At 39.5% G+C, this 13,871-nt stretch overlaps 1 protein-coding gene across 6 annotated transcripts in view; it reads left to right on the top strand.

Annotated features, from left to right (window-relative positions):
- The first annotated feature begins 320 nt into the window (after positions 1–320).
- Positions 321–13,871, top strand: part of srrm1 (serine/arginine repetitive matrix 1) — a 43,715-nt gene continuing 30,164 nt past the window's right edge. For 2 of the 6 annotated variants that reach the window (XM_041212773.1, XM_041212769.1), the window contains exon 1: positions 494–670. In XM_041212773.1, the coding sequence (XP_041068707.1) occupies positions 623–670 (48 nt within the window). In that variant the 5' untranslated portion in view covers positions 494–622. Of the gene's footprint in view, positions 437–490; positions 671–6,541; positions 6,567–9,783; positions 9,850–13,871 lie in introns of those variants that run through there. The other 4 variants (XM_041212775.1, XM_041212772.1, XM_041212774.1 and 1 more) reach the window with 4 other exon arrangements.

Genomic DNA, 13,871 nt, shown 5'->3' with positions numbered 1-13,871 from the left:
ATTTAAACCCGTGCAATTGCGTTTCTCAGGACTATAATGAAAAATATTTTTAAATGAAAGGTATGTGAAGCGAGCAGCACTTCTTTGCATATAACCAGTTATTGTAAAGTTGTAGCTCTTGTGAAATGGGCGCCATGTGTGAGCGTGGGTGAGCATGTCAGCCGTCCGGTTGTTTAAGACACACAGAGAGCGCGGCCTCGGCTCTTTCCGTCACTCAGGCGGCGCGGCCTCGGCTCTTTCCGTCAAACGGGTGGCGCCACCTCGACTGTTTCCGCCGCTCGGGTAGCGCGACCTCGACTATTTCCGCCACTCGTGTAGAGGGGGCTTCGGCTGTCTGCGTCCACCGGAAGTTTCGTGAGGAACGGTCGTCAAACCGGAAGTGAGCGATCCGGCAGCCCCTCCACAGACAGACAAGATGGACGCGGGGTTTTTCCGCGTAAGTAAAGCAGCGGCCAAGCGGAGCCTACATGTCGAGCACGACTAAAAAGTTCCTCCGTTGTAGTGACGGCCGAAACACTTCAAGGGACCGGCGGATCTGCTCCGGTGTTTTGAACGCAAAAAACTCGGGTTTTTTCCCCCGAACACACAAAGCTGCGGATTTGGCCTTAGCAACCGAGCGGGAATGAAAATGGCGGCGGGTGGCAGGCAGGCGTTTGGGGGGAACCGTGCTGTAAGATTTGTTTTTGTCTCCCCAGCTCATCTGTTCAGTCTAATTTGATCTACCTAACCTTGAGCATAACTAGGGAGCGCCGTATCGAATTTTAGTTCTGGACGAAACCCGGGGCGGTTTTAATTTTCTTGAGGATTTGGCTCCACTGCGGCAGGCGGTGGAGGCGAAGGCTGACGAAGTGGCCATCCGATTCCGAGCAAATTGTTTTAACGGCCTAACTGGAATCTTAACCCTCTTCCTTCGCGCCGTTTGAACTCTTCCGGGTTTTGTCCCGAATGTTTCAAACGTTATTTTTTGTTCTTGAAGTGCAATTAAATGTCTCCTCTGGGGCCTGATTCAGTAGTAACAGCATGGCTGCAAATAGAGCGCGGTGTGGTCAACGACTCAAAAGTGGGCCCAAGCTACCTTATACACTCGCTTGGGAAAATAACTCTTGAAAATTACTTTGAAACTTAATTTACATAAATTATGCACATTCAACCAGATCCATGATTAGTTTCAAAGTAGATATAACCCAAAAGAACATTTTTAATATTTTCACTGAACTCGGAGATAACATTGCTTTATTGGTAGAACACAGATAATCGGGAGTGAGTTACACAGTTACAATTTATACTGGAGTCTTTATTTCCATTCTAGCTTTTTTTTGTGGAGTTCAAAATAGGTCCAAAAGTTAAATACAAATTGTGTGTAATGGAAACTGAGCACATGGCAATACTTTATTGAACCAGTTGAGACCCAAAAACCTATTCATTAATTCTCTGAGCATGGTATCTTGCGTTTTGGATGACTAAAATTTTTGTTTTTTAGCTTGGCAAGTTGTAAAAGTTAGCCTCTTCCACAAAATCTTTTGCTCAATGTGTCATCAATTTGCTACAAAATAATATTCTAAAAAAGGAGAAATAAAAACAGAAAATTATCCAAGCATTCAGAAAGTCTGGCAGCAGCTGTGGGAAGAGAAACATTTCAGGTCTGTGGCCTTTCATCAGAACTGGAAAAAGTTAGAAATGTTATAGGTTTTTGGCAAGTGAAAGGAGGGATGGTGAGAAAAGGACAATAGGTAAGGTCTGTGGTAGGGTGGATGATAGAGAGTAAATGACAAAAGTAATCAAGGTTCAAGGCAAAAGGGATTGATAATGGGGCAAGTAAAGAAATAAAATGTGTCTGGGGAGATATGAATGGCAGGGAAATCCAAAAGCAAAAGAAGAAAGAGACAATGCAGAGGAATAAAAAACAAACCAGCAAAGAAAAAGGAAACAAAATGGAGGTAAAAGATACAGTCTTTGAGTCTTGAAAGTTAAGTGCCCGGTCAAAAGGGGTCACGCTTGTGGACTGATTGTAGAGGTTCCGCAAAGGGGTTACCCATTCTGCATTTGGTCATCTTGCAGAAGAGACCACATTGAGTACACTAAATTGAAAGAAGTACAAGTGAATTGATATTTCACCTGGAAGGTGCATTTGGGGCCTCAGATGGTGAGAAGGGGTTTGGTAAAAGGACAGGTGTTGCATTTTCTCTTGCATAGGAATGGGAGGGCTGTATTGGAGGTATTTTGGGTGGTGGACCAGGATATTGCAAAGGGAGCAGTCCTTTTGGAATGCTGAAAGGGGAGTGAATGGGAGATATGTTTGGAGGTGGTGCAGAAGGAGGAAGGTGATCTGTTGAACACAGGCTAGTGGAAGCTGAGGACTATCATGGCTCTGGGATGGAGGGTAACGCGTGAGAGCTGGAGTGCATGGAATGGAGCACAAAAGGCAGAGGGCCTTATTAGCCATGGTGGAGGGGAATCCTTGGTCAAGGGAAAGGGAAAACATATTGGTAGTGCTAGCATGGAAGATTGCCTCGTTGAGAAACTGGGAGAATGGAATAGAGTTCTGACAGGAATTGGGCTGTGAGTCAGTGGGCTTTTGGTGAAAATTGGTTTATAGCCAATCCCTAAAAATGGAAATAGAGAAATCGAGGAGGGGCAGAGTCTGATATATTGGCCATTTAAAGATGAGAGAAGGATAGAAATTGGAAAGAAAGTGAACTTTTTCAATTTAGCAAGAAACTACATTGATTCTTTCATAATGACTGCAGTGAGGGAGGAAGGCTGCATAGGACTGGAAGAAAGAATGTTCTACATACCCCACAAAATGGCAGGCATAGCTAGAACCCATGCGAGTACCCAAAGTAACACTGGGCACTTTGCAACCACCTAGAATACTGAGTTCAACAATTTTACATAATACTCTTTGCTCGCAATGTTTCTTTTGTGCTGATTTGATTTTTTTTCTTTATTCCTCCCTTTTCTTTGTTTTTGGATGGCAGTTATTTATGATCCTACAATTCACATATCCCCCAATATGTTTTACTTTCTTCACTTGTCCCATTACCGACTGTCTTTGGCCTTGCACCATGAACATTTCTGTCATTTAATCTCTCCTGACCTCTACCCTATTACAGACCTTCCCTCATGTTCTTTTAACCACCCGCCCCACTTTTACTTACTCAAAACCGATAACTTCTCTAATTTTCCAGTTCCCATGAAAGGACGCAGGCTTGGAACATCAACCCTGTTTTTCTCTCTCCACAGATGCTGAGACCTGAGTATTTCCAGCATTTTCTGCTTTTATTTTTCATTTCCAGCACCTGTACCATTTTCCTTTTGTTTTTAAAAAGGAGGAACCATTTTTGACTAATACCTGAAATTTACAGGCAGCTAAGCTTTTCCTTTGACCTCTATTAAAATTGCAAGACTTTCCCTTGATGGTGCTGTCTTGGCTACAGCCACAGTCTGAGTTAGTCAATAGTACAATTGCCTCCTTCCCTGACCCATGAATTATGCAGCTAAATCTTTGCTGATATTTAATATTTGGCATATTTCATCAAAATCACCAACCTGCAACAGTAGAATGTGGAAAGAAAAAATACCCCAAGGTAATTTAGAGGTGTAAGGAAAAAGTAAATGCTAGATCAAATAAAGCAGCATTAAGACGTTTGACCAAAAAATTTTGGTTGCAGAGCTGAGTTTTAGGGATGATTGTCGGGCTCGAAGAGTTTAGAGTTAGGAAGTGGAGAGGTAATCAAGGGGTTTAAGCATAACAGCGAGAATTTTACTTTTGAGTTGTTGGAGCCAATGTGGGTTCATCAGGTCAGGATTTATGAGTGAGTGTTACCTGGTAATACAAATGCAAAATGCTGTGGGTGCTGGAAATCTGAAATAAAAACAGAAAATGCTGGAAATAGCCAGTTATGGCAGCATCTGTGGAGGGTAACAGAGTTAACCTTTTAGAACTGAAGATATGGGCATTGAAGTTTACGGTGGGTGGAAGACGGGAGGATGCTCACCATGAGAATTATGGTAGTAGTTGAGTCTGGGGGTGAAAAAGGCATAGCTGGCAGTGGGCAATGTTACAGGGGTTTCCCAGTCAGTGGGCAAAACTGGCAAATGGACTTCAATGTGAGGTCATCTGCTTTGGATCTGAGAATAAGAATTGGAATATTTTCTTAATCCTGAGACACACAACTGGCGAAGCAAAGGTAAACATGTATGCACATCTCTCAAAGCCTGTGCACAGGTACAGAACACAATCAAAATAGCTATTGGAATGGTGGTATTCATCTCAAGGGAATTGCAATTCAAAAGCAAGGGCGTGATGTTTCAGTTGTACACGGCCATGGTCAGACCCCATCTGGAGTACTGCTACCTTATGGACATCATGTCTCAGGAAGGATATATTTGCCTTGTTTTGGATACGGTGCAGATTCACCAGAATGTTACCAGGGCTTAACTGGTTAAATTGTGAATAGGTTGCATGAATATGGTTTGTATTCCCTTGAGTTTGCCGTATCTCAGTTGATAGCATTCTCAGCTGTGTTAAAGGGCTTTGTGTTTCAAGTGCTACTCCAAAGATTGAGTACGTGGCCTAGGCTGACACTTCAGTGCAGTACTGAGGGATTGCTATATCGTTGGACATGCCGTCTTCTGGATGAAACATTAAAGTGAGGCGTCACTTGGCCTTTCAAGTGGATGTAAATTATCCAGGCTATTATGTGTCCCTCAATCAACATGACTAAAACAAATTATCTAGTTTTTCTGTCATTACTATTTGTGAGACTTTGCTGTGTGCAAATTGCTAAGTTTCAAAAATACTTCATTGGCTTCAGGATGTCCTGAGGTTGTGAAATATGTTATGTGAGTTACTACTTTGAGTTTAGGATGAGGGCTTATCTAATTAGTGTGTCTAAAATGGTTAAGGAATTCTGAAGGATAGATACAGGGAAAGTATCTCTAATTAAGGAATCTAGAATGAGAGTGCAATCTTAAAATTAGAGTTGGGCCTTTTAGGAGTGAAATCAGTACTTTTTCACACAATGTAGTGCAAATCTGGAGCTTGCTGCCCAAAGGGTCATGGAGATTGGATAAGTTGAAACTTTCAAGATTGAGGTAAATATTTAAGTATCAGTGATATGGAGCAAAGATGGCTAAAATGGAGCTGGTTATAGATCAGATGGGCTGAATGGCCTCCTGCACTGTAACAATTCTGTGATCTAATTGGTATGGGCACGAGAGACTGAACAGCCTACTCCTGTTCTTATGGGATCGGGTGATCTTTTTGATGGATAGGAATTGGGGTAGGAGATTTTGCTCAGGGTTGACCAGAATGCTGAAATTGTCACAGTAGTTCAGTCTGAAATGAGGGAGAGGATGGAATTGTTGATGAAGGCGCAGTTTGTGGCAGGAACCATAGATGTTGGCTTTGGCCCCTCAATATTTAACTGGAGGACAGTGGAACTGATTGAGTCTGACAGCTCTGGTATTGAAATAGTCCAGAAAGGTAGAACTGGGAATCAACAGTTCACTCACTGCTACCTTTTTAGCCTGTAAGTGTTGAGCTTCTCTAATCTCTTGTATTATCCCATTAACATTGATCATGTTGCTTGTGTCTAATGCAACTGTATCTTTTTTGTGAATAACGTAGCATTCCAAGTGCGGTCTGGCCAGTGCATTATAAAGCCATAGCATATCTGTTATGGATTTGCATTCTCTCTTAGCGTTGTTAGTAATTTTAATTGCTTTGCAACATTGCATATTGAAAGTGGCATGTAACACTTACATCTGAGACTTGTTCCAAATCTTGTGCTGATTCGGTTTCATTCATTATATGCTGATAATCGCAAAGTCCTTTTCCCCACTCCCACCCTTAAGTTAGTGAGCAATGCCATGGTGCAAATCCTTGGATGAATGTCTTCATATACAAGTCGATATGTCTCTGAAATATTATCAGGGCATCGACCAAACTATTTTGTCATTGCCAAATACACTGAACCTCTTTCAGCAGAGGTTTGTGGATCGCAGTCATGAGCAGGATTTTTTTAAAATCTCACTTCCCCACCAGCTTCTGTGAACCTCAACATGTTTTTCGTGCACATCACTGTTTAGGCTGAAATTAGACTAGACCTGGGATTGCGTTTATAACTCCCTTGGCCTTTGTGGGCTGGTGTGTTACCATCCACTGCATTTACTTAGTCATTCACTCACTTGTTACCTATAGTAAATGCCCAATGTCGTGAACTGCAAGAGTGAATTTTGAGAAGTTTTTGAACATTAACAGAAATGTTAAGACAAGACTTGCAGCCTTTAACTCCCATGTCCTATATATAATGTATACTAGAATATTTTCTGTATAGTAATTGCAATTTTTAAATTTCAATGACTTTCTGGCAATTTTTCTCAAGTCATTGGTGTTCACTTCAAACTGCTCTCAGTAAAAAGTGGAAATCCACTTAATTTTTAATTTCAGTATTGTGAATCAAAGTTCAGAGGATAATTTGAGGTCTTTTCATCTGGGTTCTAATTAATCTGAATTCCTTTCTCTTCCACTGATCAGATTACAAGACAGCATTAACCATAAGGTATCCTCTATAATTTATATACTGAATATATATATTTTTAAATGTCCTTACTGTAACAGTGAGCAGTTAAGGTAGTGTGAAATGAAAGGATAATACAGTAGATTGTTATATGTAAAAGTGCATGGTATTGTAATTATTTTTGTTTTGGTAGTAAATTAGTTTCTAATGCAGGTATTTCTTTAGTGAAAACTTAGTGCTCTCTTGCTTATTGCTATGATATTGCAAGTTCTTAGTGTATTTTTTGTAAAAGTTTAATTATTTCTGTGCAAACCTTGCCTCTTGGGACATCTGGTTCATGGCTTAAATTAGAATCTTATATATGATAGATGTGTTTATGAATTACAGAATCTCTTGCCAATAATTTTTAGCAGAAAAATTACATTCTAACCCAGCTGGTCATCAATCATAGATGACATCTCTATTTATGGGGTGGGAGTAGTAGCCTGATTTTGCATCTATGGCAGTTCCTATTCAATGTGAAGAGATAGTGAATAATGCGTGTTTGAAATATTCTTTAGGCTCTTAGAATCTGATGAATGTTGTTCAGGATTCAGAAAAATTTGGCAAACCTGGGAATTGATAAATCATTAGAATGTCAAATCATTAGAATGTCAATAGTAGAAATCTTATTTTTGGAGAAGGAAATATATTTTATTGCATATCAATAAATGGAGCACCTTTTTTTTAACACTCTGCTTGAAGTGCTCTTAACTCGAGTATAGCCCAGGCAAGAAACAGTAGAGCTCTCTACCTAATTCTAGTCTTTGCCGCAGTGTCGATATTTCCATTTCCTATTCTAGCTGCCTTTGGAATTTTGCTGGTTAGGTTTGCCAATTGTTACGAAATGTCACAAGCAACGGGTTTATTTATTAAAGGCATCTTAGAGAGGAGATTGTTTTATCCCATCACCTTGTTCATCACATCCACATTGCAGAGATATAAAGTTATTTGAAACTGGCTAGCACTGTTACCATGTAGAAGTTTAGTTTGCACTAAGTAAGTCATGCTGCAGAACTTCTTTCAGTTTTCACTGCTGATTTTAATTTAAGGCTACTTTTTGCAGACATTGTGCTGCCTCAATTTATTGGAAATTGTCAAACATTTTCTGCATCCGTTGTATTCTTGTTAACCTGCCATAACAGGGTGACGGGTTTAAGTGAATAGCTTATTTTGCACATTTTTATCATATCATCGGATCAAAACAACCCATTGTTTTAATCTTCTAAACTGCAGCATGTTTAAAAAAATATAAAACTATTTCAATTAAAAAGCTTCCCTGATGGCTCAACAAATTGGTCCACTGAAATAAGTGAATAATACAGGCCAAAATTGTCTCCGGTTTGATCCCATTTTCTTTAATGATTTTTGGTGGTGTTATAATTGGCCTCAGTTTTCCTAGGTTGTGTATGGATGTTTTGTTGGTTTTCTATGTGAAGCCTCCTATGGATGAATTGTCTGCTGGCAATTGCTGTCTAGGCTTGTATAGAAATTAATAGACTGTTGGGTAAGGTGTCTGCAACTCTATCCCAGCTGGATAAAGAGAGAAGAGAAGGAATTCTTGCATTTTCAACTTAGTGTGCTTCAAAAATTGCATACTAATATTTCAGTACGAATTCCACATTGGAGCTCATCAACGACTACATTGATAAAGGCCGTGTGGAATGAAACCACATAGAACTGATGGTCTAATTTGTCTTTGATATAGTGGCAGAAAGGACATTGCAGTTGGTCTTGGCTAAAAATATTCCAAGATTAAGTGGTGTGAACTCTTACTTGTTTTAATTTTATTACTATTTTATAATTAATTGGGAGTGAGCATATCTTCAATCTGAAGATCATGAGTTTGAGTCCCCATGATGTCCAGTCAACTGTTGTGGATTGAGTGCTAGATGGAACCTTTTGAAAGGGGAGAACTGAAGGTTGATCTTTGGCGTGGAAGCATAGTTGTGGATGACAACATTAGGAACTCTGGAGGACTTGGTAGTTAGGTAGTTTCACAGATTTGAATATGGTGTGAGGCCTTCTGCAGCATACACATTGAATTTGCAAGCTTATAGAAATCTGTAGATGGGAAAAAAAACTGATAATTTGGATGGATGCACCCAAGTGTCGATGGAACTTAGCCGTATCCATCTAATGGAGCACTTGACTTGGGAATGCTAAATGCCAAGATAGGATGCCAGATTCTGTAGAGTGCAACCAGCCAGTACTGCTGCTTGCTTTGACAAAAAAACTACCATGTTCCCAAATCTAGGGGATCAGGAATATAAATCTAGAGTTCTTAATATTTACAAGTGTGTCTTTTCTAAACCACACATTTGAAATAAACTCGGAAACTAGAAAATGAAAATCAGTTTAGAAAAAGTGCCATCCAAAAATATTGACTTTTTTAAAAAAAAAATTGTTCAATTACAGCTGAGTGTTGTGATATTAGCAAATACAGACGGGCCTCTTCTGTTATGCTGTCTGATCTCATCAAGGGCAGCATTTAAGGTATCATAATTAGCTTGGTATGGGTGGGGGTTGGTTCTCATTCCTGATCAATGTCCAGTGAACCAGTGCTGGAAAGCTTGTGTGTGGTCATGTTGAGTGAGGAAAGGATTCAGCATGGTTGTGTTCCATTTTATAATTCAATGGTCTGCTGATGTTGTCTCGGCTCACAACTAATGAATGTACATTTGGTTCAGATACCAGAGCACAGCCAATACCTCTTGGAATCGTATTTGAGCAAGAACCAGTACCTCTGGGAAAGCAAGAGGAAAATTGGACTGGGGAGCATTAATTAAAAAAAGCTGCAATTAATTGATGTGTTGATAATTAATTGAGATTTAGTTCCATTTCAGTGTGTGAAGGCTAATTTGAACCCTGTTGTACATAAACATGACTTGCAAGGATTCACTTAATTCCTGCTTACCAAGAAGATATCGAGTATGGGCTGAACAAAATACAATTTGTGCAGCCAGCAATTACTTTTATTACACTATATTACAATCAAAGGCAAAACAAATATCAAATTATCACAAACAGAATAGCTTAGTATTGTACTTTGAATAATTCGGTATAAGTTTTTTGTTGTAGTTCAGGACTATCCGTTCTCAGCTAGGTTTAACTTAGTGTAGCATCTCTGTTATCAATGCCGAAGGTTATGGTATGACCTTTTTAATTCATCCAATGAAGTACAGATAGCTATTGTGCTTTTTCTGTTTTAAATCTATAGGATGCATTTCATATAAAAGAATACAACTGCTTCAACTAGTAGCAGTCTAATTGCAATATTTCCCAGGTAAGCACCTTGCTGATTATGTTCCTTCAAATCCCATTGAAAGGTTTGAGCACATTGGCACCAACAAGCAATGTAAATGCAAATTTAATGTAATTTGCCAGAAGAATCAGGGGTGGGATGAGAAATTATTTTACACAGCAAGTTATGACCTGGATGGCACTGCTTGAAAGGGTTGTGAAAGATCCTGTAATAATTTTCAGAAGGGAATTGGATAAATGCGTGAAGGAGAGAATGATGCAGAGCTAAGGGAAAAATGTGGTGTGAGGGGGGTGGAAGCATGGGACTAATTGATAGTTCTTTCAAAGGCTTCCTTCTGTGTTTTGATTCTATGAGCTAAATCATTTAATCTACCATTGCTGTACGATGGTTATAGGTTCCACTGTATCTGCAGTAATTGGTCTGTAGTTGTATTGGTTGCCTTGCAGCCTTATAACACGTACGTAACTTGCAAAATTATACATTTAAAATTGCCATGGCAACAGCTGGGCTCCTTGGATTGAGTTTGAAGAGAATCTAATACACTTGGACATTCTCTTCCTCCAATCTTCTTCCTTTTCCATTTAAAATGCTCAGAATATGAAAACTAGCATCTAGAGTAAGAACCTCACTATTATATCAGTTTTAAAGCATTATTTCAGGCAGTTGAAGCATCTGTGTTCACATTTGGAGTTAGATAAACACACTTCTGTGACAGCATTGAAAATTAACATTTGTGTGTTAAATTTGTCTCAAAGTGATTGCAAATAGACATAAACAGATAAAGAAGTATCATGGTTGATCAGACCATTGCTTAATCAGCCTAGAGAAATATAACTATGTTGAGTTTACTAAATTACATTGGAAGTAGAATTTCTAAATTTGTGATTTCTACCGATAATTTAGAAATTTTGTCACTTTTATGTTCTCAATTGTGGGTTATCACTTAGCATGTTTACATTGATTACAAGTCACAGTTGCTTTTCTACCACAATGGATGTCATTAAAAGGAAAAAGTGTTGCATTTATGCATTGCAAGTTTATAGCCTATTGCTGTCTGTAAGCTACCATTTGCTTGCAGAAGAATGTTGACCCATGGGTTACATTGTGTTAGAAGTGATATTTACGTGGAGATGGTTGTAATTTTATCTTGGTGTTCAGATAACTGTGCCTACATTACAGGGACTGCAGTGGTTCAAGAAGGCGGCTCAACAGCAAGGGCAATTCAGGATGGGCAATAAATGCTGGCCCAGCCAGTGATGCCCAAATCCCATACATGAATAAACAAAATAACTCCCAAGGATTTCACTTCCTTTCATGATGCCATCCAACTTAGTTTGTTTGGTGACTTGCTGTGTCCATTCACTTTTCATTCTCAAGATTTTTGGATTATAAAATCTGCATGAAGGTTTAAATCATGCGCTAAAATTTTTTATCTTATAGTTTAATAAAAAGGCAGCTGACATTCCTGCTAGCTTGCCTGAACTGTGGTGTAAAAGTGGATGGCTGCATTAGTTTGTTTTATTGGTCTGCTGACTAAGTCGGTTCTCTGGTATTTTGATGCCTTAGGAGGTATGATAAGCATATTGGGCCACATCTTGCTGGTGTGAGGCATCTCGTGCATGTCTTTAGTTTTTCTGCACCCTTCAACTCAATGTTTGTGTCATAGCTGGACAAGTGAGCTGATAGCGGGGTGGTCAGCGTAGCAAAGGAACCTGAGACCTCAGCGAATGGTGGGACAAACAGTCTATTTCCTTAACTAATGAGTCTTAAGGACTGAGAAGGATGGTCGTTTGGTAGTGGCGAACTTGAGTATTGCTGAAAAAAATACATTTTTTTTTCAAAGCTTTCTGTCTTGTACTCAGGACAATTCACAAGAATACCAAATGTAAAAGCAACAACAACTTATACTTTATGAGAAGAGAGTGCTGATTGGTTGGCAAGTGGACTCTGGTAGAGGCATTGCCATGGAGAATACACCGGTTGATCATGATCGACTGTTAACTGCCAAGCACTGTTTGAAATTTAAACCATGTGAGCTTCATTCTGGTCAAGGCATTGCCCTGAGAAGTGAACCAGTGAATGGCTGTCACTTATTTTGTGAAACAAGTGTAATGCGTATACATGTTCTTTCTGTCTGCAAAAAAAACAGAGCCCTTTGTATTAATATAATAACTCCCAGTATATGCAACTGTGCCCCACTGTGAGCCCAACTGACACCTTAAATTGGTTGTCATGTAATTCTTAGCACATTTAGCAGATGATGTCCAATCGCAGAATCACATCTAATGTTGGACACTTTTTTGAGTTTTGCGAGCACGGGCTGATTGGATATGATATGTTCTTTGCCTGTTGCAAACAGCGGAAAGGGATATGCTGTTTGATACCGTGTTTCCACATTACTCGTTTGTGAGATGGGCCACACGTCTTTTTGGCTAGACAGCAACATCCTGTTAGTGGCGAATACCACTTGGGTTGCTGCTGCACAGTAAGTGTGAAACAGCTAGCTTCACCTGTTGTGCAAATTTGAGAGATACTGTGCCCTTCAAAGGTAATCTGAGGTAGATTGGGCACCTTAGGCCTGTTCATGAATTTGCATGATATACAACACAAAATGATCTGATCAGGGTGGCCATTATCTCACAGGTTCCTTTGATGCACCCTATTTTCATCAAGCTTGCATGGTGAGCAAATGAATTGGGCCCTATTTACAAAGTTGCCAATAAGACCAGTCTTAGAACGCATGGAACTGTAAGAATCCCAACATGTGAATTGACCAGTGAAGGTAGGCTTGCGGTAGATTGTGGCAGATTTCTCAACCAGTACATCAAGGAAAGGGAGTTCATTTGACTGCCATTTTAAAGATGAATTTGAGCGCAGGATGGAGCCCATTAAGACATGCAAGCAAATTATTTCATGTAGCTGCAGCTTTAAATATAGCAAACATATCCATGTATCAGAAATATGCAAGGGGTAGGAGGTTAGGTGTCTTCCAAACAGTCCATGCTTGCAGAACTTGAAGCAGTGTCCAACATTAGTTTTGATTCTGCGATTGAACAACATTTGCTAAATAATCCTCAGTGTGTTAAGATTGGGCTCAGAGCATGGCACACTTGCATGTACTCGAAGCTACATATATTAATACACAGCCCTGTTCCTTGCCGACAGAAAGAACATGTGCACAGATTGCGCCTGTTTTCAGCTAAACAAAATAAGTGACAGCTGTTCACTGGTTCATTCCTCAGGGCAATGTCATGACCAATCAGAGTCCAGCTGTTTGGTTTAAATTTCAAACAATGCTTGGTAGTTAACTTACAGCCACCATCAACTGGTGTATTCTCCATGGCAATGCTTCTACCCATCAGCACTCTTTTCTCATACTGTATAAATTGTTCTTTTTACATGTGGTATTCTTGCAAATTGCTCTGATGAGTGCAAGTTGAAAAGCTTTGACAAAAAAATGACAAAGAAACAATGGCGAAGGAGGTAAATTGGAGTCAAATCAGTTTCAGTAGATGAAATAGGGAAGGAAAGAAAGATTGGATTAGGAGTGCGAAAATGGAAAGCAAAAGAACTGTACAGAATTTCAGGTTTGCCATTTTTAAAACCTTGCCAACAGTTGACCAAGTGCAGGAATGAGGTGTAACAAAAATTGTTCACTTTCTTGGTCAGAAAGATTGATTGGCAATGCCTTATTAATTCTAATATCATTAAAAGGATGCTTGGACTTTGAATTACCAGACCTAACTTTCCATGGAGTCTTTAGTGAACAATTATGTGCAAATCAAGCGAAGCTTAAGAATAAGAGTCTAAAAGTAAGATGCACTTTGTGAGAAGCAAACAGTAGAGCACTGAAAATCATTCAGCAAGTTCTGGTGATTCATAAGCTAACTTGTTAGTTGATTTTGCACAAAAATGGCATGTGTTAATGTACTGTAATTCCACCAAGACTCCACCCACAATTTCCACCGATCTGATACTGGGGCAGGGATAGTATTTTAATTCCATTTAAAAATGTGATTTGACATTGTTAGGTGCTCCACTTA

The sequence above is a fragment of the Carcharodon carcharias genome, chromosome 19 (assembly GCF_017639515.1).
Source record: "Carcharodon carcharias isolate sCarCar2 chromosome 19, sCarCar2.pri, whole genome shotgun sequence".
Classification (NCBI taxonomy): domain Eukaryota; kingdom Metazoa; phylum Chordata; class Chondrichthyes; order Lamniformes; family Lamnidae; genus Carcharodon; species Carcharodon carcharias.
The sequence above is the reverse complement of the archived record's forward strand: the minus strand, read 5'-3'. Positions and strand labels throughout refer to the sequence as shown.